Source organism: Natator depressus, chromosome 4, assembly GCF_965152275.1.
Source record: "Natator depressus isolate rNatDep1 chromosome 4, rNatDep2.hap1, whole genome shotgun sequence".
NCBI classification, from domain to species: domain Eukaryota; kingdom Metazoa; phylum Chordata; order Testudines; family Cheloniidae; genus Natator; species Natator depressus.
In genome coordinates this window covers 27,202,204-27,228,192 of record NC_134237.1, presented here as the reverse complement: position 1 = coordinate 27,228,192, position 25,989 = coordinate 27,202,204, and the positions used below count along the sequence as shown (strand labels likewise).

At 44.7% G+C, this 25,989-nt stretch overlaps 1 protein-coding gene across 2 annotated transcripts in view; it reads left to right on the top strand.

Annotated features, from left to right (window-relative positions):
- Window positions 1-1,448: 1,448 nt before the first annotated feature.
- The window catches only part of TSPAN5 (tetraspanin 5), a 111,748-nt gene continuing 87,207 nt past the window's right edge, over window positions 1,449-25,989 (top strand). Inside the window, exon 1 of one of the 2 annotated variants that reach the window (XM_074950658.1) lies at window positions 1,449-1,907. In XM_074950658.1, coding sequence (XP_074806759.1) covers window positions 1,827-1,907 — 81 coding nt within the window. In that variant the 5' untranslated portion in view covers window positions 1,449-1,826. The other variant, XM_074950657.1, reaches the window with a different exon arrangement.

The window sequence follows — 25,989 nt, the reverse complement described above, 5'->3', positions numbered from 1 at the left end:
TGAAACCATTCAGTTCTGCCTGTCTAACTGGCCCTGACTGTGGAACTGGAAAAATTTCAGAGAAGGCTGCCATGGAGGTCCTGGACTTCAATCTTTTACCTACCAGCCTCAATTTGGCCTGTAGGATCTCTCTCCTACCTTCCCCTCTGTTATTGGTACCTACATGTACCATAACTACTGGCTCCTCTGCAGCACAAAGTAAAACTATTTCCCCATGTTTATTCCCCCCCCCCACTGTTCCTCAGACGTTCTTGTCAACTGCTGGAAATGGCCCACCTTGATTATCACTACAAAAGGTTTTCTTTTCTCCCCTCTCCCTTGCTGGTAATAGCTCATCTTAAGTGATCACTCGCCTTACAGTTTTCACAGTAACAGCAGTGTTAGTCTGTACAGTGTGTATGATAACACCCATTGTTTCATGTTCTCTGTGTATATAAATCTACCCACTGTATTTTCCACTGAATGCATCCGATGAAGTGAGCTGTAGCTCATGAAAGCTTATGCTCAGATAAATTGGTTAGTCTCCAAGGTGCCACAAGTCCTCCTTTTCTTTTTGCCAATACAGACTAACACGGCTGCTACTCTGAAACCAACTATCTATATTTCTACATATCTACATTTTTACAAGTGGAATACAGTTTGAATTTTGAACCTGTAATGATCACCCACACTTTAGGGAGTGGGCAGCTTCTCCCTAAGGGCTCAAAAACAAATTGAACAAACAACTGAAGTCAATTTAAAAAAACAAAACAAAACAAAACACGCCACCACCATTTATCATTTTTACAAATGTTTAAACCAATCTCATGCTTTACAGAAAGGGACGTGCCTGATGACAGCTTGGGGGTGGCAGTGCTGCCATGGACAAGATCCCAAGGTGGCACCTTTATTTTGGATCACCTTCAAAGCTATTTAATATTCCAGACTGCGGAGAAAGCGGCTCTCCCCACCCGGGCAGGAGCCTCTGCTCCACCCGAGGATGTAATTTAGCCATGGCCTAGGGCAGCGCCCTCCTCTCCTGCGCATCCATCGCTGCAGGCCAAGTGGCACAGGGGCAGGCTGGGGCTCCCGCTCCCCCAGGGCTGGGTTCTCTGCTGCCAGCCGGAGAAGCCGTTTCAAGAGACCCCCCCGAACAGCCCAGAGGCTGAAGTGCCCGCTCTTGCAGCGCCCCCCCCCCAGCATGGGCGTTCAGCCTGAGGGCAGGATGAGGCCCCCGGCCCGCAGGGGGGCCAGGGGACAGCTCCCGCGCGGGCTGCCTGCAGCTCCCGCTCCTGTGGCGTCAGTACAGTCTCGCCTCCCCGCGCGGGGCAGAGGCTGCCAGGGGCCGGCGCCCCCCAGCCCCGCGGGGGCAGCCCGCCTCCCGCCTCGCCCCGGCCCTGCGATGTGTGCGCGGCTCCGCCCCCTCCGCCCGCTGCGCTCCGGGGGCGGGGGGCGGGCTCAGCCAGGGAGGGAGGTCGGCTGCAGGAAGGCGCAGCGTGGCCAGGGGGGGCTCGAGCGTCTCGCTGCTCCCGCGGGGACGGTCCGGTGCTGGCAGCATCTGCCCGGGCAGCGCGGCGGCGCCTCTCTCTCTCTCCCCAGCAGCCGCGGGAGCCTCCTCGATGTGTGAGAGGAGGTGGGAGCTGCTCGCCGGCCATCCCCGGGACTCGGCGCCCGCTCCATGCATCGCTGAGCCGAGCCGCCGCCAAGCCCGCTCCTGCTGCAGCCGCTAATCTCCCCTCCCCAGCCCGCCTCGCTCCCTCCCGGCCGGCTGCTGCTCGCCTCGCTGCCGGCCCGCGCCGTTTGCTTCCACTCGGGCTGCCAGCACCGCGTCTTCATGAGCCCAGAGGATGTCCGGGAAGCATTACAAAGGGCCCGAAGTCAGCTGCTGTATCAAATATTTTATCTTTGGCTTCAATGTCATTTTCTGGGTAAGTGCCACCGGTGCAACGCACGGAAAGGACCGTCAGGAGCGTGTGAAAAATGCAAACCCGAGAGCGGTGTGTGTTCCTCCTCCTCCGCAGCCTCCCCGATAAGCCACATCCATCCCCCGTCGCTGTGATCATACAGGTTCGCATGTTGGCTGCTGCCTGCCTCTTGAAACAAAGCTTTCTCCCGCTTCCCTCCTCCCTCTTAATTGCTTTTGTTGTAGGTGTGAAGAGTGTCCCTCCCCTCCCCCTTTGTCATGGAAGAAGTAGAGAATTGACGAGACACCCAGGCCTGGAGAATGGGTTGATCTGCATGTGTTATTGTAATGTCCCCGAGGAAAATCGTAGATCAAGTTCGAGGAGCAATGCAGTTTAGGAGGATGGTTACACGGTGACTTGTAGGGTTATGCAGGTGGTTTGCTGTGATTCGATATTGTTTAATAATAATAATTAATAATGCGAGCAACGAAACTGTGTTCCCCCCTCTGAAGTCCAGGCTCTTACAATGGTTTGGTTGAGCATTTGCTTGACAGCGGCTGTGTTGCTGGTCTTGTCTTGGTTGTACTGTATCCTGTGGCACCATCTGTAGCGTTGTGTATGGAGTAGCCAGAGCTGTGTATTAGAGTGTAACTTTCATATAATAATTCTAGCAGGTTTTTTACATGCCTGTTTTGAATGAGATACGCATTTAACATGATGCATAATCTATAAAGTCAGGGTCAATACAGCAGATGGGTTTATACGTTATTGGAAACAATAAAATATGGCCTCATCCATGTATATATTGTTCATTATAGCAGGAGAGGGGCTCTTGTATTTATAAAGCACATCTCACTGTAATTTATACCAATTAGCAATGATGAAGACAGACTTATGTGCTGGGGGGGGGATGACTGTGAAAGCATGTGTGAACACAGACACAGAATGCAGGAATTTAAAAATTGGCAATAAAAGATTCTGAACTCCATTATTACAGATGGGGAAAACTGTTACTTTTCCCTTCTCATCTCATCACCAGTACAGAGCTTCTGATTACCTTCAGCACCCATGGAAAAAATAGATAAGGACCAGGTGATAACAAGTGTTTAGTGATGATGTGATGTCTCTTTTCCTAGAAAGTAAAGATCTCTGGAAGACTGTCATAGTTTTTTTAAAGTGGTTATTTTGAACAAACAAAAAAGCAACTTTATTTTTTTTTAACATAATCTTAAAATAGTTCACTCATTTTATTATTAATGTTTACTTGTCCCCTTCCTTATCGCCTATCATACATGGTACTTTAAAGCGTCACACGGTGTCTTTCAACAGCCGCGTCAGTTGTTTTATTTGCTCCAGTTTTAAAGGTGTGTGTGTGTGTGTAATTCCTCTATATGTGTGATGCAATGAACACAGATGTTTTCTGGCGAAAAAACAGAAGGGTTTGCACTTGCAGAATACCTGTATACCATTCCAGTGGCCCTCAGGATCAACCGGGAGAAGGATTATTTTGATACCCTAATAAATTATATATAGAATAAATGTGGTGTGTTTCTTGGCCAACCAGTCATTTTCAATGAGTGAGATACTATGCTTCTCCCTATTTAACTGTGCTTGCCTCGACCTATAAATACTAAGTATGTGGACAATGGCAGTTGGATCAGTGTCTTTTTTTTCTTATGTTGGCTTATATGTTTGCATGAAAGGGACACAGGAGGCTAACAAATTATTTACTACTTTTTATGTTGGTTGGCTGAGGCTCACTCAGTTTTAGCTATCAAAATGAATAGCAGAGTTCCATGTGTCACAGTTGAATTGGTGGATCACAGATTTCTGAGGGAAGGTCCTTGGGCTGTATGGTGCAGTGGGAGAGGCGGCCGCTGGATTGGGAATCACGAGGCTTGAGTTTATTTCCAACTCTGCTGTTGGCTTGTTGTGTGGCCTCGATATCTGAATTTCCCTATTTGCAAAATGCAGTCCATGATACTTGCCCTCCTTTACAAAGCCCCTTGAGATATACAGCGCTTTTCATCTATAGAGGAGTTATGTGTTTTTATTGTCTTAGTTACTTCCTCAAAACAGTACTGGCTTTTTGTGAGGAGAGGCCACATGTACCACAGTTCCAAATAATAGGCAGTCATCTTCCAGAGTATGTTTAATGTAGTTTTCTTGACTTGATAGCAACTTGCTCAGTGTTCAATTACTCAACTGAGCCAGAGCTCGTGTAAAGGAAAAAATAATTTCAGTTGCCTATACAAGGAGAGCAGTACTTGAGGATAACTGCACCTTTAGTTGTTTTAAGAAAGCTCAGATCTTTTACTGAGAATAGGAGTACTTCTGGCACCTTGGAGACTAAATAAATTTGTTAGTCTCTGAGGTGCCACCAGTACTCCTTTTCTTTTTGCGAATACAGACTAACACGGCTGCTACTCTGAAACCATTCTCAGTAAAGTTTCAGAGTAGCAGCCGTGTTAGTCTGTATTCGCAAAAAGAAAAGGAGTACTGGTGGCACCTCAGAGACTAACAAATTTATTTGAGCATAAGCTTTTGTGAGCTACAGCTCACTTCATTGGATGCATTGTTAGTCTCTAAGGTGCCACAAGTACTCCTTTTCTTTTTGCTTAATAGAAGAGGCAGGGATGTTTAAAACTAACAAATGTCCTTTCTCCAAAACGTTACTTGAACACTGAAACAAAATATAAACCAAACGAAACAAAGATTTAAATACGGGAAAGGGATATTTAGTCTATCTGTTGCTCAGCTTTCCCTTTCCAGGCCCTTGTTGACTAGAGCACTGCCCCAGGCTTTAACTTGATCGGTTTAATGTGTGTTAAGACATGCTCTGCGGTTTCTGCACTACACTTCTAGAGTGTATGTTACCTAACACATACTAGCACAGAGGTGTGCAAACTACGGCCCGTGGGCCACATCTGGCCAGCGGGACTGTCCTGCCCAGCGCTTGAGCTCCCGGCCGGGGAGGCTAGCCCCCGGTCCTTCCCGCGCTGTACCCCGCCCCTGCTGCCTCACCGCAGCGCGGCCAGCGCTCTGGGCAGCAGGGTTGCATGCTCCTGCCAGGCAGTGCGGCAGAGTGTCTGGCTCCAGCTGGGCTGAGGGGCTGCCAGATGTGCCGCTCTGAGCGGCATGGTAAGGGGGCCGAGGCCGGGGGTTGGATAAGGGGCAAGGAGTCTTGGGGGGCAGTCAGGGGACAGGGAGCAGGGGGTGGTTGGATGGGGTGGAGGTTCGGGGCGGGGTGGTCAGGGAGCAGGGTGGGTTGGATAGGCGTGGGAGTCCTGGGGGGGCCTGTCAGAGGGCGGGAGTGTGGATAGGGGTTGGGACAGAGAGCGGGGGGGGGGGTCCCAGGAAGGGGTGGTCAGGGGACAAGGACCAGGGAGGGGGTTGGATTGGTTGGGGGTTCAGAGAGGGGCAGTCGGGGAGGGAAGTGGGAGGGGGTAGGGGCCAGACTGTTTGGGGAGGCACAGCCTTCCCTACCCGGCCCTCCATACAGTTTTGCAACCCATATGTGGCCCCCGGGCGAAAAAGTTTGCCCACCCCTGTTCTAGCAACCTTTAAATCCTAGTCTAGACAAAACCAGTGTCTTCCAGCCTATGAAGGACCTGAATTCCTAACATAAAAATCAAAAGGGAAGAAAAATAGCTTCTGTTTATTTTTTAATTACCAAAAACTCTGTCAGGCCTTCTTTATATGTCAGAATGAACCCAAAAAGGCACAAGACTGGCTTTCCCCTCTGCAAATCAGGTTTAAGCTGTTACCTTATTTCCAAGTAAATTAAGGCCACATTCTGTCCTTTGTTGCAATCAATGGAAACTGCATATGTATGTCTCATGGCAGAATTTGGACCATACTCTGGTTCCAATGACCCTAAACTAATAGAGAAGGGAGGTACAGAGAACTTTAGCACATCAAACAGAAGCCTGTATTTTTTCTTATGATTCACCGTAAATTGCAAGATGTAGTGGGATGATGATACATCAGCATATTACAAGTCATAATTTGTGTTTTAATTTGCTAGGCATCTGTTAGTTTTGATAGTAACCATATGGGAGTCTAAATTGTCTTCTGAATTACAGGAAGATAGTAAAAAGAAAGCTAAATATGGTGCTGTAAGTGTCCTACAAGAAAAGAGTTGAAAAGTGCATTGACATGCGAGGAACAAGTAATTGACTGCTTGCTTGGATTCTGTCGATCATTGATAGTGTGTTCTCAAGGTGACATAGAATCATTTCCCCATGACACTGTGTTTTCAGAAATCGAAAAATGAAATTTGGAAATACAATTTTTTTCTCCTCCAAAAATTTTAATGAGAGATTGTTTTAGCGTGATCTTTAAACAGCTGTAATGTTTTATCCATAGAAAGTACTCTTGGAAGATAACCATCCAGTTAAGGATGAATGCATTTCAGGACAAAATTGGATGGTCAGGGTGCTTCCCCTTCTCCCACCCCCCTGCTTCCACTTTAGATTCAATCCATTTACGTCTGTTGTTAATTCCGCCATTTTGATACATTGGAGAATATTTCATAATAGATACCAGAAATAGAAAAAACCTTGTCTTGGAAAATATATATAATAACTGCTTTGTAACTCTGAAAGTTGGTGAATGCATATTGATATACTCGATAAATTGTCATGAGCTTCTTTCCTCCTGCCTCCAAAAAACCCTATCTACTTTTGTAGTAACAAACATTTTTAACTATAAACTATGTCCACATTCTAGAACAGCTCATTTGGACAAAACACACAACTCAAATTGAGCAAAAGAGAGCATATTTGTGTTTTATGGGCATACATACATACACATTTGCGCGTTGTATGCATGGGCGCATAGAGAAAGCGAATACATGACAGGTAGTGGAAGGAAAGAAATATTTTTTAAGTGGAAATCCAAGAAAGCAGTTTAAAAAAATAATCTTCCAACCATGAAGTGTAATTAGGACGTTACTATTACTAGTAGAAGCTTTCTGTTTTGGGACTAGGCGAATGCAAGGTGGAAGAGAGAGAACTTTCCTTGAAGTACTAATATTTTTCTTCTCAATATGTTTTAAACCAAAAATCAAATATTTGTTCTTTGCGAGTGGAAGACTCTGTGGATCTAGGCCCTTAAATAATACTAGTGCTGAAATATAGTCAGCAACCTTGGATTATTCTTAAACTCTATAAGACAGTAGTAGTAAATGGTTGATAGGTAATTGGAAACCTGAGCTTGCAGTCAGTGAAAAACACACACAATTCTTCAGAAATGTCTCGTCCCGCCCCGGGCTCCGTTAGGCACTGATCCTGGAAATAGATCACTGCTGTAGATCCTCATGTTTATCCATGCAGAATCCCATTGCCTTAAATAGGATTCCCTTTATATGTAAGGGTCTGCACGGGTGCATTCGTTTGCTGACTCGTGGCTTTAAATGAATTGGGGAGAAGAGGGAGAAGAAAGGGGTGACGACAAGTTGCCTCTTGCTGAAAATGTCTTATAAATTATATTTGGCACCAAAATTACAACTTCTATAAACCTGGAAGGAGCAGCTGGTGTGTTAATAAACATTAAATCTAGCCATGTTTAATACTCTGTATTCAGTTAACTAGTCCCAATAAAACAGGAAGATTTGCCTCAAACATTTAAGTGTAATGTTTTGTCTCCAACTAAAACTGAAAAAAAATAAAAATAATTTCCCCCCCAAAACTTTGAAACCTAATTCTGCCAGATAGAAGAGTCCAGCCTCAGAATAACTATATAGTGCTGTAGGGTAGAATCTGCTTTTATATTCTGATTCCCCAAAATATGCAGTGTACTTCTCATATAAATGGGTGTTTGCCTGTCAATAGAATTGTAATGGGTTTTGTTATGGTGTAGGCAGGAACAAGGAGCTGAAAGGCACATGTGGTAACAGAGCTTTATTAGTAGTGATCCAGAAGTGACCCTCGGTATTAACTCTTGAAGTGCCAGCCAAGACAGCAGTACATTTTAAAAATCTTATAATTTTTCCTAGTCAAACAGTGTGTTTTTTTATGTCTAAATCCTGTTTTACCAGCTTCTCTTCCTCCCCATCAGATTCTGCTTTAAAAAAGAAAAGTGCTTTGCCCACATAACTTGTTTAAACCCCCACCAAAACAGACTAATGTTGTCCTTTCTTATTAATTAACTGCATTGTATTGGTTCCATTACTGTTCTACATCTTAGACAGCAGAAAGCCTGTTCTTCGTTGGCTTGAGACATAATCATTTCTCTTCCGTTGGTCTACATAGGTCTATTCTACAGGTTTGAAAATTCCCATTTTCAGAGTCAGATTTGCTGACATCTGCATTGAACCTGCAAAAGGATCTGCCTGTCTAGACCTGTGTGCCTGTATGGAGTCTAGGGACTTGACTGGGACTTTGCACGGGTGTAGGAGTCTGAGGATGGATCCCATTGCTGAATCAGTGCTCAATTAAGTTTGTTGGTTCTATAAAATAGACGGGGTTGCTCAGTAATCCCATCTCTTTTCTTGGTTTATATTAAAGCATGTCCCTACATGAAATGTTGCCCAGGGTATAAAACCTGGAACTAACAGGCTCTTTGGCTCTGATTGAGCATGACCTTGAATAACTCACTTATCTCTCGACTTTCAAAGGTGCTGAGCATCTACAGTCTGTGCCACTGGGGCATAATAATACATGAGGTGAATGACAGCTAGGTAACTTTTGTTTGTTTGTTTTAAAGGACATCCATTTTCACATCAGGTTCTGCAGATAATATTTCAACTTTCCAATCACTTTTCTCTGGACAGCATTTAGAAATGTATTTCAGTACACACACAGAGTGTGTCTTATTAATGCATTGTCAATTTCACACAACTGGGAAGAATCAATATGCCTCTTCCAGGAATTTGAAAATCCCCTTGCTCCCACTGAAGACTCCTTAACATCAAATAATATTGAAAACCACTTCAAGCAAAGTTCAAGATGTGTGGTGTCTTTTTCAATAGCAGGGCCAAGAAATACAATAGAGACGTTCTTGCGCTCTGTGATTCTGCAGTGAGTGTATTCATCTTGAATCATAGGTATTTATTTTAGGGAAAAGCTCTTTTCTTGCTTTTTGTTACACACTCACTCAATTAAAAAAAAGTTTAAGAAGTAGCTGGTGAAGAGACCCTTCCATGGAGTGTCCACTTGAGCAAAAAAATCAAAAAAAGGTGGTTGGGGTGAGGTGGGTTAGCATTGCAAGTAGAAGGGGTGTATTGAAATTGTTATCCCCATATCTTCGTCTCCCAGAACAAGGTGCTAATGAGCTAAATCATGGTCCCTCTTGATCAAGCCCAAGTAAAAAGACGTTGCTCCCCCCCCCCCCCCCCAAAAAAAAAAAAGTACGTTAGGATTCTAACAGGAACAAACTCTTCTCTCCAGCCTTCAAGTTGGGCTTACTGCTCTCCGTGGGGAGTTGGGTGTTCTGTCTGTGTCACAGCTTCCCCTCTGTTGTGGGATTTTGGGGGTCAGTGGACGCATTTGGCCTGGGTCTACTGATCAGCACTGTCCGTATTAAATTGATGAGCATAGTATAAATGCTTAGATAAAATTAAAGTCCCCTCGTGTAGTCTCTCAACATCCTGGATACGCCCCACCCTCACACAGTGGAAATGCAGCAGTTCTGCTTCATTTTCATCCTCTGTGCCTGCAGAGAGGGTGGGTCCAAGATTTGGCCATTAATAAAAATACCATGGACCTACATAGCCTATTTAACTTAGGGCAAATCTACCCTCCCTGCACAGAGCTCAAAGAAGCAATCTTTGTACAGGGGTTCTTGGCATGGGCCAGTAGGGAGGGACTCGTCCATCCAAGCAGTGGAGCACCAGCAAAGACAGAGGCATAGAAGGAGGTGTCTTGGCTAGAGGATTCACCTAGTATCAGATCTGTTCACAGCCCACATCAAAGCTCCTCTCCACACTGCTAACGATGGGTACCCTCCTCTCTCCACATACATGTTGTTCACTGTGTGTGGGGGTCCTGGCAAGTGTGGGTTCTCCAGAACTGCATTCTCCTCCGTCTGAATGGTCTTTTCCACTACCACAGGATCCCTACTATCCCTTATGTGTAGAAAATGTTCTTCCTCTGACAAACTAGGGACATAAAGCTCAACAAAAATCATGCATCTTCTCTGACAGGGGTTTTGTTATATCACATGGCGCATATGCTGTCAGACTGCCTTTTGTGAAAACGAATAACCCTTCCATTGCCCCCCATAGATACATGTACTCTTTGAAATATTAGGTGAATATATGTGATTAACATTTTTGTCCATCTTAGAGGATGGTGGTGGAAGGGGGTGGCTGTCATGAAGGCACAAATGCATGCTTGCCAACTAGAACAGTACGGAAGGAAGGAAGGCCTGCTAGATTGATTCCAGATGTTGATTGTATCTGGCCTATCCAAGAATGGGCAAAGTAAGTAGGAAATCTAACCAAGAATCTGTTCAAGGTAGGAAAACAGTTTTTTCAAAATTGGAAAACCTCTTCCCCTTGTGCCAAAAATGAAATGACATGGAAATTATGTCTGCATCAATAGGGCCTGACTCTGACCTGACTTCATCATGATCATCATTCCTGTAACCGCATTGGTTGTTGAGGCACCATGACTGATTGGCAATCAACCAATTGTCTCCACCCCTGACGATTGTGTGTCAGTCCTTGAGTCTCTGCGAAGTCCATTCCTGTCCACTCTTTTATGTTGTCAGTCCATCTCTTCTTCTGTCTACCTCCTCTTCTTTTCTCCTGTACTGTCTCTTGGAGGATGATCTTGGATAGGCTAGATCTTGTTACATGGCCGTATCACTTCAGCTTGCGCTTCTTCACGGTTGTCAGGAGGTCTTCATATGACCCAGTGCATTGGGTGACGGTGTTGTGGACCTCTTCATTAGTGACATGGTTGAAGTAGGAGATGCCCAGGATTTTACGGAAGCATCTCCTCTCTGCTACTTGTATTTTCCATTCAAGTTCTGCTGTAAGGGTCCATGTCTCGCACACATACAGAAAAATGGAGATGACCAATGTGTGCAGCAGTTTCAGTTTGGATTCCAGGGAGATGTTCTTATTCCTCCAAATTGGCTTTAGCTTTACCACTGCTGCTGTTGTTTGCGCAGTTCTTGCCCGAATTTCTGCCTTGGATTCTTCATCACTTACGATTGCCCCCAAATACTTGAACTGTTTCACTGTCTCCAGCTCTTGTCTACTCACAGTGATGTGTGAGCTGATCCCATCACGTTTGTTTGTCATCAGCTTGGTTTTCTCTGCACTGATTTCCATGCCATATTTTGTGGAGGTTTCATCCAGTCGTTTCACAAGGTTGGCAAGTTCATCATCGCTGCCTTCCAGGCCGTCAGTGTCATCAGCGAATTGAAGGTTTCAGGTTGTTTGCCCCCCAATGCTTACTGTGCATATGTGATCTTCTAGGGCATCAGTCATTATGCACTCCAAGTAGATGTTGACCTGACTTACACCAATGTAAATCAGGAGTGACTAAGTCCACTGAAGCCATTAGTTTTACACTGGCATGAGACCAGAATCAGGCCCATAATATTTACTGTAAAGGAAGAAAATAATTTCTTTACAAAATTAGAAATGCAGTTCTCCAAGGAATGGTATCACTTTCTGCATTAAAACACAGCCAGATAAAGGCTTTCAGGCGGAAGGGTAAATGTTTTTGCAATAATTAGTCACTAATACAGGATGTAGTATGCCAGTGTCACTACATGTCACCCCCCCCCCCCCATCCTTCCTGCTCACTGAGCTTTGCTTCTTTCTCCACATACATCCAGGGTGTTATAAAGTCATGCTGCTTCCTTCCTTCATTTTTTCCCCTACCAAAAATAAGGGGAGAACAGAAAAGAAGACAAAAGAACAAAAAGTAAAGGAATGGGAAGTGAGTGAAAGAGAAGGAAGGAAGAGGACAGGGCTGGGAAAAGAGAGCGACATCTGTTTCCATCTGCTAGGAATTAATCAAGATGTCTAAAAAGTTAAACCAAATCTTTACAAAATTGTCTGAGGTCCCTCTACACTGAAAAGTTACCTATTCTTTAGCTGCTAGGTCAACTGACCTATTTCCTTGTGTGCTGATGACTGAAAAGAAATATATTTCCATATCCAGGTCATCTCCTACCTTACTTACTTCAACTTCCTCCTCTTGTCTCCTTGATACCTATCAGTATATTGCTCCCTTCCAGTCTGTCCAAAATTCAGGTGCTATAATAATTTTCCTTACCCATCCATATGAACATAGGTACCTTATTGAACTTCTCAACTGGCTCCTTCTTGCTCAATAGATCGAGTTCAGTCGCCTTCTTTTGTATTTTAAGTCCTCGCACAAGCCCACTGGCTTACATCTCAGATCTCTTTATTGTATTTCTCTCTTCAGCATGTCCTCCTCCCTCCCACCTTCTGCCTTTATCCATGCTCTTTCTTACCCCATTCTCCTGCTCACTTGGCCAAAGCATGAAAAGCACATTCAATCCTTGCTTCAATCCTCTTTTTATTCAAATCCACTGTAAAGACCCACTTCTTCCACCCAGCCCACAAGTGCTAACCCGCTGCGGGCTGCTCCATCTAGGTGAAAAGTTGAGGGTGAAAGGGAGGGGAATACTTACATCAGAGGTTCACACACTTTGCTGTGCTTCCCTTCGGAGAGTCATGTCCTGTCAGTGGCCCCCCTCAGTGCAGGGGAAAGAGGGGGACCCAGGTGGTGCAGAGTTCAGAGCCTATGAGGGGGAAGAAGGGGGAAATTCCCGTGTGACCAGTGAGTTCCAGGGCCCCTCCCCTGCAGAGGGGGCTCAGTTGCTAGGGCAGATGGGGGAGAGGAGTGTGTGTGTGTGTGTGTGTGTGTGGTGCGTCTGGGTCACATGGGTTTGGCTCTGGGAAAGGAGTTATTAGTGCAGGAGCAGCTTCCGAGACCCACAGGGCTCTGAAGAGGCAAGGCTGCTGGACAATGGAATCCAATGCCTGACCGTTCAGTGGGCAACCAGATCCAAACCCTGGGGTAGCTGCCTGCCTAGGGTGTCGTTTCTCTTAAAATTTCCTACTGTTGCATTCCCATTGGTGGGAACTCTAGCTGTCTCTACCACCATGGTGTCGAGGCTTGCTTTGAGCAGAGCTGGGTGACATGGTGGTATAAAAATGCTAGTAACTTGTCTGTGCTAGAGCTCCCACTGTTCCTACCACTATGGCAGGAAAGGTTAAGAAAAAAACTTGGAAGCAGCCTAAGGGTTTGGAGAGAAGGTAGAAGAGAGATCCTTCTTTGTCTAATCAAACTTCACTGTGTGCTTATGCTCATTTTGTGTTTGAATCCACTCATTTGTCCCTTTTGGTGTGGGAAAAGGGCTGGGAAGATACTAGTCTGCACTTTTTTATTTTCCACCTCTGTGTTACAGGTGTCTAGTATTTCTCCCCCCCCCCCCCCCCCCGGCCCTTTTTCTGTTTTTTAAGTTTAAAGGATATTTTTGGATTGATGGAGGTGAATTAGATTTACTTCCTGAAGCCCAGACATTGTTCTCATGAGGCTAAGGGGTAGGGGATTAAGCAGTTACAGAAGGTGGGAAGACTTAAATTCCAGGATAACAAGCTGGTGTTGTGCCTATATTTACCCTTCGTTCTTTATCTCACAAAGGTAATCTCATAAACTCTAGTAGGGATAATTATCTGCTTCCGAACTTGTGTGGTATCTGCACCTACAACTTGTTTGTCCTACTCTCTCAATGCAGAGGGAAGCCATAGGAGAAGAAGCATAGCCTCTTCTACTCTTTAGACTTGTGTATCTTCCCCTAACACACCCATCAAGAGTTGGGGGAAAAAACCCTACCACTCACTCTAGGTAGTTTCATCCTGTTTAGGTTTATAAATAAGCTGTTACAGTGATTAGGCATTCTTTACATCAGAACCTGTTCTTGAACAAGTTGCAGCTGGGAAGAGTTGTTCTGATTCTTTATGTATTTAGTGGTGTTACAGGGGTTGCAGTGTGGTAGCAGGCCACTGGGCATGGAGGAGAGTGCCTCTGACGTACACTTCAGGAGCTTGGTGTGGGAAACCTCCGGTACTTAAAGTGGGAATTGTCAGGACGGCTTTTCCTTCTACTCATGGCACGTCTCCTCAGGTGAGAGTTAGTCTGGGAAACAATTGCTGCTTATTATTTTTTCCAGTCTGATGCTTTGGAGTCTTGGGGCCCAAATTCTCAATTACACTAAAGCTGCTTTTACCCCCACTCTGCCAGTGTAAAGGGGCCTTAAAATGGGGGTGTATTACATTTACACCGAGTGACGTAAACTGGTTGTACTGTCAATGAGAACCAATCCCGTGGAGTCAAAGCCTGTTCTTGTGAGTGGAATTTGGCCCTTGGTCTGAGCTGTCTGGAAAAGTTGCTGTGTTGGAAGGATTTAGTCAGGCCCCCCTATAGGAAGGGTGGGCTTGGGCTTGTATGTTGAGTGCTGTGGGTAAGTGGTGAGAAGAAGGGCGTAAGCCTTTCCTCTAAGAAGGGCAGGGAGTGGAGCTAAGTGCTTCTCATCCAAAGAGCACAAGGTACCTTAGTTTTAGGGAGACCTCTTCTGAAACTCAAAATAAGTGATGCTTGGCTACAGCAAATGAGCTTTGTTTTCCGTTCTTGCCTCCCAGAGTAACCTGCATGATTATTTCCGGTTGCTGGTATCGTAGTGACCCGTAGAGTGTGCTCTGATGTGCCGTTTGTCTGTAGAGCTCCTTTTAGGTAAAAACTGAAAAATCCACATCTTTCGGAAAACTAAACAAACGCACACAAAAGGCATCTCAAAACTCACAGAAATCAAACTGTCAAACACATCGAGGGTTCTCAATAATAATACACTTGCCCAAGATCAATTAAACTCCTTCCTTCTCTTCCCTCTCCCCTCAGAGTAATATTAATTTTAAATGAGCCCTGTGCATAGCTGCCTCACATCAAATGCTCTGCTATTGTAGAGTTCCTCCATTTAGCATACGCAGCACAAAGACTGCTTCAGAGTTGGTAATGTTTGGGGCCTCGTTATGCAGCCTCTTCATATGAGCAGCTCCCATTGACTTTGAAGGGAGTTGCTTGGTGCAGCAGCTGTATAATCAGGCCCTTGGTTAAAAAACAATGTAAAAAAGATGCAAAAAGACTTCAAAAGAGCCAGAGCTATTACTTTTAGTATGTCTAAGTAGCAATGAGCTGATATGGAGGAGAAGGATGTGTAGATACAGCTGACAAGCTCTTGCTGAGAAAAAGTGGACTGCACAATGTTCTTATTTTCCCACTTTTCCCTTTTTCATTTCTTGGGATAAGAAATTAATATATTTAAATGTTTTTGTTCAGTGGAGGTGAAGTCTCTCCTGTAAGTTGTAGCAGCATCATGTGAATCTAATGCATCTGGCACTGAGAGAATACAATAGCCAGTGCATACAGAGTCCACTAGAGAGTATCCACTAGAGACTATATAGAATGTGATTACATTCTTTTTCTTTTTTAGTGGGAGTGTGTGAAAAGCCATGACAAAAGCCATAGTTCATCTGTATAAATATACGTGTGCCTCCTCAGCACCAATTTGGCCAGCAATCTGGAGATTGCCAGCATTTTATAATCAGCCATTCATAACATTGTATTACTACTGAGTGCTGGGTCCTGCCTCTGCCAGGCACTGACTTGGATAAATTCTATGAGACAGTCAAATGTTTTGATGAATCTTCAGGACATGGACACTATTAATGCTTATCTAGTAGATACCTCTTCTTATGTGGTCTACCATAAGCCACATAAAAAATGGCCACGTTTTATTAATTGCTTCTGAACTTTAACAGTATCTTGGGTTAAAGATAATGGCCTTCACACAAAGTACATTCCATTACAACTGACATAGTGTTTTATTCGGTAAGCTAGCAAAACCCATAAGTATATTTCAGTAAACAAAGTATAATGAAGTTATGTCTGAAAATCAAATCCATAAATCAGTTTATACTTAGCATGTGAAGTGGAGGGCTTGGAATGGATATGGATTTACATTCCTGGAACTCCATGCATGCGTGTGTGTGTTTGTGTGTGTGTTTTAACTGAAGAACTTGACTGAAACTTGCATTAAACTAACTAGTGCACTCATGCTGTCTCTGGTTGTATTGCTCTTACAACAGTTTTCAGTTACAAGTTGTGAGTGTGTGTGGTTATTATCTGATAACACTGAAGGGTAACTTTTTTTTTTTTTTTGGCCTTCAAGTCTTTTAAAAAATGTAAACTTTCATTGAAGAACTATTAATTTTGCCTTTTTAAAAGCTGCTCAGTATTTTGGCTTGGAAATGCAGACCATCTTCAGAGAAAATGAGCAAATTTTCTTAACATCTGCAACTAATTTATATTATGCTAAGGAGCACTGCTGTAGTCATGAAAGAAATAGATAATCTTTAAATGGAGCAGGAGTAGCAAACAGGAGAGTTTTGCAAGGGAGTTCTCCAGGGGAAGGAGAAGCGACTGTGACCCTTGGGGTGAGTTGTTAGTTATGCTTACTGTGTGCCCACTTGACTGACTGAAGTTTATAGTGTGGTCTGTTTGGGGGGCTGTGTGCTGAGCCTAGTGGCCTACTAGGCAAGGCTGAGAGCTTCCTAATGAGGCTCTAGCCTGCCATCCTTTGATCCCTAATCTATTTAGGGTCCTATGACCAGGGGGTGGGGCTAACTCAGGGAGAAAAGGGGTTTAAAAAGACAGCTACAAGTGACCGGAGGAGCTAGGAAACAAGGGAGTTTTATGAGGGAGTTTAGAGAAGCAGCGGGAGAGCCTGATAAACCTAATAAACATTCTCTAAACTTTGAACAATAACCCCCCCCCCCAACAACAACCACCCAATCACCCCCCCTCCCCACCACACACAAAGAACAAACGGCCCTGCAAGAATAAAAATAGGCAGAAGTCCAGCAGCAGAGTGGGGGCTATCCAGTTTGTTGTTTTGAATCCAGCATGTATGATTGCCTGTCTTATGGGCAAGTGGTATATGTGTGCATTTGATGCAATCAGCTCCTGGCCCTTAGATGCCGAGTATGGGCACTTGAGACCAGAGTGGCTGAGCTGGAGGATGTAAGGGAGACAGAGGAGAGACTTTCTGGGACACACTGAAGTGGTTCCACCCCCAGTTTGACGACATCTGTGTTGTTGAGGAAGATGAAAGTCTAGGGGGAAGGAGAAGATGCAGGTTGAGTTAAGGGAAACGATCCATAGTTGGAACCCTCCTTCCATATTATGTCATGGTATCCTCTCCCACTGAGAGAACCTTTCCAGAGGAGGGGACCACTGTTATTGGCAAAAGACAGGCAATAGTAATGGGGGTGTTGATTATTAGAAATAGAGATAGTTGGGTTTGCAATGACCAGGAGAAATGCATGGTGACTTGCCTGCTGAGTGCGAAGGTTGCAGATTTCTTGAGACCTCTAAACAGACTTATATGCAGTGCTGAGGAGGAGCTAGTGGTCATGGTACATGTAGGTACCAGTGGCATAGGGAAGGATAGGAGATAGGTCCTGGAGGCCAAATTTCGGCTGCTCGGTAAGGGATTGAAGTCTGGGACCTCATGGTAGCATTCTCTGAAGTGCTTCCAGCCCCACTCCCAGGGTCAGTTAGGCAGAACTTCAGGGTCTCAATGTGTGGATGAGATGATAGTGTTGAGAGGAGGGATTTAGGTTTATTAGGAACGGAGAAAATGATGAGCCTATGCAGGAAGGATGGGGATCTACCTAAACTAAAAAGGAAACGGATTGCTGGCATGTAAAATTAAAAAGGTAGTACAGGAGTTTTTAAACTAAGGGCTGGGGGAAAGCCGACGGGTGTGGAAAGAGACATTCCTTGGGGAGGATTTCTTAAGGGAGATACTGTGTATCAGAGGTGGTCAAACTATGGCCCGCGGGCCACATCTGGCCAGCGGGACCGTCCTGCCCGGCCCCTGAGCTCCCTGCTGGGGAGGCTAGCCCCCAGCCCCTCCCCTGCTGTCCCCCTATCCTGCAGCGCCGCTGCCCTGCGGGCAGTTCTCTGAGTGGTGGGGCTGTGAGCTCCTGCAGAGCAGCAGCGTGTCTAGCTCCAGCCGGGCGGCGCAGCTGCCGGATGCGCTGCTCTCAGCGGCATGGTAAGGGCTGGGGGGGTTGGATAAGGGGTGGAGGGTTCCGGGGGGCAGTCAGGGGACAGAGAGGATGGGGTGGAGATTCTGCTGGGGGTGTGTGTCAGGGGATGGGGAATGGGGGGGGTTGGATAGGCTTGGGGTCCCAGGGGGCCTATCAGGGGGCGGGGGTTGGATAGGGGTCAGGGAACAAGGGGAGTTGGATAGGCGTGGGGTCCTGGGGGGCCTGTCAGGGGGCGTGGGTGTGGATAGGGGTCCGGGGGGACTGGGAGCAGGGGGGTTGGATAGGGGTGGGGTCCTGGGGGGCGGTTGGGGCGGGGGGTCCCGGGAGGGGACAGTTAGGGGACAAGGAACGGGGGGGTTGGATGGGTTGGGGGTTCTGAGGGGGGCAGTTGGGGGGCAGGAAGTGGGAGGGGGCAAATAGGGGGTGGGGGCCAGGCTGTTTGGGGAGGCGCAGCCTTCCCTATCCGGCCCTCCGTACAGTTTTGCAACCCCAATGTAGCCTTCGGGCCAAAAAGTTTGCCCACCCCTGCTCTATATCCTCGTAAAGAGGGCAGGATAGAAGTTGATAAAATACGTGTAGGAACTGAAGGGAAAGAGTCAAATGAAAATGAGTCCCGTTGAGTTACGTCACATGAAGGCAGACAACTAAGTATTGACAAATTCTGTAAATGCTTGTATGCAGATACAAGAAGTTTAAATGATAAGAAGCGTGAACTTGAGTGCCTGGAATTAAAAGAAGATATTGATATAATCAGGATCACAGAAACTTTGGTGGAATGATCATAACCAAGTAGACCTGATAATATCAGGGTATGATACACAGGAATGACAGAATAGGTCACATTGCTGAGGGAGTGGCACTATATGTGAAAGAAAGCAGAGTCAAATATAGTAAAAACTTAAAAGAATCAAACAGTGTCATAGAATATCTATGGATAGAAATTCCATGCTTGAGTAGTAAGAGTATAGCAGTAGGAATATACTATTGACCACCTGACCAGGGTGAGGACGGTGATTGTGAAATGCTCAGGGAGATTAGAGAGGTTACAAAAACAAATACAACAATAATAGGAGATTTCAGCTATCACCATGTTGACTTGGGACTATGTCACCTAGGATGGGATGCAGAGATAAAATTTCTAGACACCATTAATGACTGCTTCTTGGAGTAGCTAGTCTTGGAACTGACAAGGGGAAGTGGCAATTCTCGACTTAGTTCTAAATGGCACACAGGATCTGGTCCAAGAGGTGAATATAGCTGAACTGCTTGGTAACAGCGACCATAATGTAATTAAATTTAACATCCTTACAGGAGGGAAAATACCAAAGTAACCCACCACAGTAGCATTTAACTTCAAAAAGGGGCATAAATATAAAGGGAAGGGTAAACCCCTTTAAAATCCCTCCTGGCCAGAGGAAAAATTCTCTCACCTGTAAAGGGTTAAGAAGCTAAAGGTAACCTCGCTGGCACCTGACCAAAATGACCAATGAGAAGACAAGATACTTTCAAAAGCTGGGAGGAGGGAGAGAAACAAAGGGTCTGTGTCTGTCTGTATGCTGCTTTTGCCAGGGACAGAACAGGAATGGAGTCTTAGAACTTTTAGTAAATAATCTAGCTAGGCATGTGTTAAAGATTATGATTTCTTTAAATGGCTGAGAAAAGAACTGTGCTGAATAGAATGACTATCCCTGTCTGTGTGTCTTTTTTGTAACTTAAGATTTTGCCTAGAGGGATTCTCTATGTTTTGAATCTAATTACCCTGTAGGGTATCTACATCCTGATTTTACAGAGATGATTCCTTTACTTCTATTAAAAGTCTTCTTGTAAGGAAACTGAATGTTTTTTCATTGTTCTAAGATCCAAGGGTTTGGGTCTGTGGTCACCTGTGCAAATTGGTGAGGATTTTTACCAAACCTTCCCCAGGAAGTGGGGTGCAAGGGTTGGGAGGATTTTGGGGGGAAAGACGTGTCCAAACTACGTTTCCCAGTAAACCCAGTTAAAGTTTGGTGGTGGCAGTGGAAATTCCAAGGGCAAAGGGTAAAAATAATTTGTACCTTGGGAAAGTTTTAACCTAAGCTGATAAAAGTAAGCTTAGGAGGTTTTCATGCAGGTCCCCACATCTGTACCCTAGAGTTCAGAGTGGGGGAGGAACCTTGACAGGGGCACTACACAAAATAAGGAGGATAGTTAAATGGAAATTAGAAGGAACAGTCACAAGAATAAAATGCCTGCAAGTGGCATGGAAACTTTTAAAAAACACCATAATAGAGGCTCAAATTACATGAGTACCCCAAATTAAAACAAAACAGTAAGAGGAGCAAAAAATGCCACCACGGGTAAATGACAGAGTAAAACAGGTGGTCAGAGACCAAAATACATTTCTTAAAAATTGGAAGCCAAATCTGATTTGAGGAAAATAGAAGGGAGCATAAACTCTGGCACATTAGGTGTAAAGGTATAATTAGGCAGGCCAGAAAAGACTGTGAAGAGCAACTAGCAAAAGACGTTAAAAACTAACTTTTTTTTTTTTTTTTTTTAAAAGTACAGCAGAAGCAGGCAACCTGTCAATCGGTGCGGCCACTGAATGATTAAAGTGCTAAAGGAGCACTCAAGACAAGACCATTGCAGAGAAGCTAAATGAATTCTTTGCATTGGTCTTCACTGCAAAGGCTGTGAGGGAGCTTCCCACACTTGAGCCATTCTTTTTAGGTGACAGATCTGAGGAACTGACTTAGACTGAGGTGTCAGTACAGGAGGTTTTGAAACAAATTGATAAATTAAACAGTAATAAGGACCGGATGGTATTCACCCAAGACTTCTGAAGGAACTCAGATATGAAATTTCAGAACTCCTAACTGTGGTATGTAACCTGTTGGTTAAATCAGTCTTTGTACCAGGTGTCTGGCGGATAGCTAAAGTAATATCAAATTTTAAAAAAGGCTCCAGAGTTCATCCTCGCAATTACAGGCCAAAAAGCCTAACTTGAGTACCAGGCAAATTGGTTGAAACTATAGTAAAGTTTTCAGTCACATAGATGAACATGACTTGCTGGGGAAGAGTCAACATGGCTTTTGTAAAGGGAAATCATGCCTTACCAGTCTTTTAGAATTCTTTGAGGGGGTCAAAAATGACCCAGTGGATAGTGTACTTGGACTTTCAGAAAGCCTTTGACAAGATCCCTCACAAGATCCTTTACTTACAAAGGCTTGTAAGTAAAGTAGGCAGTCATGGGATAAGAGGGAAGGTCCTCTCATGGATTAAAAGATAGGAAACAAAAGATAGAATAAACAGTCAATTTTAGCAGTAGAGGGGGTAAATAGGGTCCTTCAAAGAGCTGTACTGGAACCAGTTCTGTTCAGCATACTCATATGATCTGGAAAAAAGGGTAAACAGTGAGGTGGCTAAGTTTGCAGAGGATACAAAGTTACTCAAGACAATTAAGTCCAAAGCTGCCTGTAAAGAGTTACAAAGGGATCTCACAAAACTGTGTGTGACGGGCAAATGAAATTCAGTGTTGATAGATGCAAAGTAATGCACATTGGAAAACATAATCCCAGCCATACATAAAAAATGACTGGGTCTAAATTAGCTGTTACCACTCAAGAAAGAGATCTTGGCATAATGGTGGATAGTTCTCTTTCTGAAACCTCTCAGTGTGCAGTGACACTCAAAAAAGCTGGTTCGGAGAAAGGACATTTACCCCTTCACATAACACAAGAACCAGGCATCACCCAGTTAAATTAATAGGCAGCATATCTAAAACAAACATAAGGAAGTACTTCTTCACACAATGCACAGTCAACCTGTGGAATTCTGTGCTGGGGGATGTTGGGAAGGCCAAAAAGAATAACAGGGTTCAAAATGGAACTAGATAAGTTCATGGAGGATAGTTCCATCAATGGCTATTAGCCAGAATGGTCAGGGACACGATCCCTTGCGCTGGGTGTCCCTAAACCTCTTACTGCCAGAAGCTGAGACTGAACAACAGGGGATGGATCGCTCAATAAATCGCCCTGTTGTTTTCATTCTCTCTGAAACATCTGTCATTGGCCACTGTCAGAAGACTGGAGTGTGGACTAGATGGACCAGTATGGCCATGCTTACGTTCATATGGAATAATTAAGGATTAGCCGTGATGTAGCTGCAGTGCTCCATTCCAGGGCTCTGGAAGTATCATGCTTCCATTTCATCAAGGGCTAAATGCTGCCCCTTGCGTCAATCCAGCATAGTGAGGTTCAAGGCAGAGGATTGCATGGCATGGCGTGGAGGCAGCATCAAGGCTTCTGCTACATCAGCCTAGACTCCTGCAACTGTGTGGAAGTAGGGCCTGTACAGTGGCATGTCTTCACTATTGCACATCTTACTTGATTCTTAGCATAATTATGATAAGAGACTGGAAGAATGCTTTTGTGAGGGTCATGCCCTTTGTGCTTGATCTGCTTGGAGTGGGTGTTTTAAACTGCAATCAGTTGTGAACTGATTAGCTCAGGAAGGCAGATAAAAGGCGAATAAGTCTTTCTCTGTGTACTCCCATGTGGAGTCCAACTTAGAAACATTGGAAACAGTCATTGCCAGTAAGTGTCAATCTGGTGTCTTTGTTATTAGTCTCAGGGTAACTTCATGTGGACAAGTGTCCAACTTGCAAATGCCAGCCTTATAACTGGTATCTTTGGCCATTTTTGTAGAGGCCGATGCTCAAAGGAGTCATGCAGACTGAACTATCTTCTTATCCTTTGACGATGTTGTGTCTTGGTGAAGGAGGAGATACTTGGACAGGGTGATGGGAGGGAAAACTTAAGTAGCTATTGTCCTGGTGTTCTGTGGACATTTAGAAGACTTTGCTGTCCAGGGCTGTCATGATGTACAACACCTTTCATCTGCACTAGTCATACTTGGAAAAATCCTGGTTGGTGAGAAGTGTAACAAGCCAGTTTACAAAACTATTGACATGCAAGTTACTGCAAACATTTTAAACTTATCTGTGGAAAGTATTTGGTTTCTAGACTGAAAAGAAATGCATAGGATTATACAGCATCGACTTGCCTTGGGTAGTATTTCTGTCATTCAAGAGACAGTGGAGAGAGTTTGCTTTGTCCATTTGTCAGATGTTTACAGGGAGCTCTGAATAAGCTAGGCAGAAAAAATCAAATTGAGGCATTTTTTACATTTAAACATGAGATGGTGTGATAAAGATCAGTCTGTTGGATCTCTGTAAATGGTTCCAAAAACTTGGATTGGCTCCTCATTATTAGGAGTGGAAAACAAGATGAGAAATTACTAGAAAATGTATACGTTTCTAACAGACTATGTTCATGATTCAGATTATATTAATCAAGACGTTGTCTGTGTGTCTAAGTTATCTGTTGTTGTAGCTACAGCTTCAAAATGGATGTTGAAAACAAATTATATTGACAAAAAGAAAAGGAGTACTTGTGGCACCTTAGAGACTAACCAATTTATTTGAGCATAAGCTTTCGTGAGCTACAGCTCACTTCATCGGATGCATACCGTGGAAAGTGTGGAAGATCTTTTATACACACAAAGCATGAAAAAATATACCTCCCCCTACCCCACTCTCCTGCTGGCAATAGCTTATCTAAAGTGACCACTCTCCTTACAATGTGTATGATAATCAAGGTGGGCCATTTCCAGCACAAATCCAGGGTTTAACAAGAACGTCTGAGGAGGGGGGTGGGGTTAGGAAAAAACAAGGGGAAATAGGCTTGAATAGAGACTGGGAGTGGCTAAGTCATTATGCAAGGTAACCTAAGTTAATTGTATCCAATTTGCAAATGAATTCCAATTCAGCAGTCTCTCACTGGAGTCTGGATTTGAAGTTTTTTTGTTGAAGAATTGCAACTTTCATGTCTGTAATCGCGTGACCAGAGAGATTGAAGTGTTCTCCGACTGGTTTATGAATGTTATAATTCTTGACATCTGATTTGTGTCCATTTATTCTTTTACGTAGAGACTGTCCAGTTTGACCAATATCATGTGCCAGCAATGCCCCTCTGCCATGTACGGCATATATCACATTGGTGGATGTGCAGGTGAACGAGCCTCTGATAGTGTGGCTGATGTTATTAGGCCCTGTGATGGTGTCCCCTGAATAGATATGTGGGCACAGTTGGCAACGGGCTTTGTTGCAAGGATAGGTTCCTGGGTTAGTGGTTCTGTTGTGTGGTATGTGGTTGCTGGTGAGTATTTGCTTCAGGTTGGGGGGCTGTCTGTAGGCAAGGACTGGCCTGTCTCCCAGGATTTGTGAGAGTGTTGGGTCATCCTTCAGGATAGGTTGTAGATCCTTCATAATGCGTTGGAGGGGTTTTAGTTGGGGGCTGAAGGTGACGGCTAGTGGCGTTCTGTTATTTTCTTTGTTAGGCCTGTCCTGTAGTAGGTGACTTCTGGGAACTCTTCTGGCTCTATCAATCTGTTTCTTCACTTCCGCAGGTGGGTATTGTAGTTGTTAGAATGCTTGATAGAGATCTTGTAGATGTTTGTCTCTGTCTGAGGGGTTGGAGCAAATGCGGTTGTATTGCAGAGCTTGGCTGTAGACGATGGATCGTTGTCTGGCTATGTAGACTCCCTCCTCAGGCCCTACGCTACCAGCACTCCCAGCTACCTTCGAGACACCACTGACTTCCTGAGGAAACTACAATCCATCGGTGATCTTCCTGATAACACCATCCTGGCCACTATGGACGTAGAAGCTCTCTACACCAACATTCCACACAAAGATGGACTACAAGCCGTCAGGAACAGTATCCCCAATAATGTCACGGCAAACCTGGTGGCTGAACTTTGTGACTTTGTCCTTACCCATAACTATTTTACATTTGGGGACAATGTATACCTTCAGATCAGTGGCACTGCTATGGGTACCCGCATGGCCCCACAGTATGCCAACATTTTTATGGCTGACTTAGAACAACACTTCCTCAGCTCTCATCCCCTAACGCCCCTACTCTACTTGCGCTATATTGATGACATCTTCATCATCTGGACCCATGGAAAAGAAGCCCTTGAGGAATTCCACCATGATTTCAACAATTTCCATCCCACCATCAACCTCAGCCTGGTCCAGTCCACACAAGAGATCCACTTCCTGGACACTACAGTGCTAATAAACGATGGTCACATCAACACCACCCTATACCGGAAACCTACTGACCGCTATTCCTACCTACATGCCTCCAGCTTTCACCCTGACCACACCACACGATCCATCGTCTACAGCCAAGCTCTACGATACAACCGCATTTGCTCCAACCCCTCAGACAGAGACAAACATCTACAAGATCTCTATCAAGCATTCTAACAACTACAATACCCACCTGCGGAAGTGAAGAAACAGATTGATAGAGCCAGAAGAGTTCCCAGAAGTCACCTACTACAGGACAGGCCTAACAAAGAAAATAACAGAACGTCACTAGCCGTCACCTTCAGCCCCCGACTAAAACCCCTCCAACGCATTATGAAGGATCTACAACCTATCCTGAAGGATGACCCAACACTCTCACAAATCCTGGGAGACAGGCCAGTCCTTGCCTACAGACAGCCCCCCAACCTGAAGCAAATACTCACCAGCAACCACATACCACACAACAGAACCACTAACCCAGGAACCTATCCTTGCAACAAAGCCCGTTGCCAACTGTGCCCACATATCTATTCAGGGGACACCATCACAGGGCCTAATAACATCAGCCACACTATCAGAGGCTCGTTCACCTGCACATCCACCAATGTGATATATGCCGTACATGGCAGAGGGGCATTGCTGGCACATGATATTGGTCAAACTGGACAGTCTCTACGTAAAAGAATAAATGGACACAAATCAGATGTCAAGAATTATAACATTCATAAACCAGTCGGAGAACACTTCAATCTCTCTGGTCACGCGATTACAGACATGAAAGTTGCAATTCTTCAACAAAAAAACTTCAAATCCAGACTCCAGTGAGAGACTGCTGAATTGGAATTCATTTGCAAATTGGATAC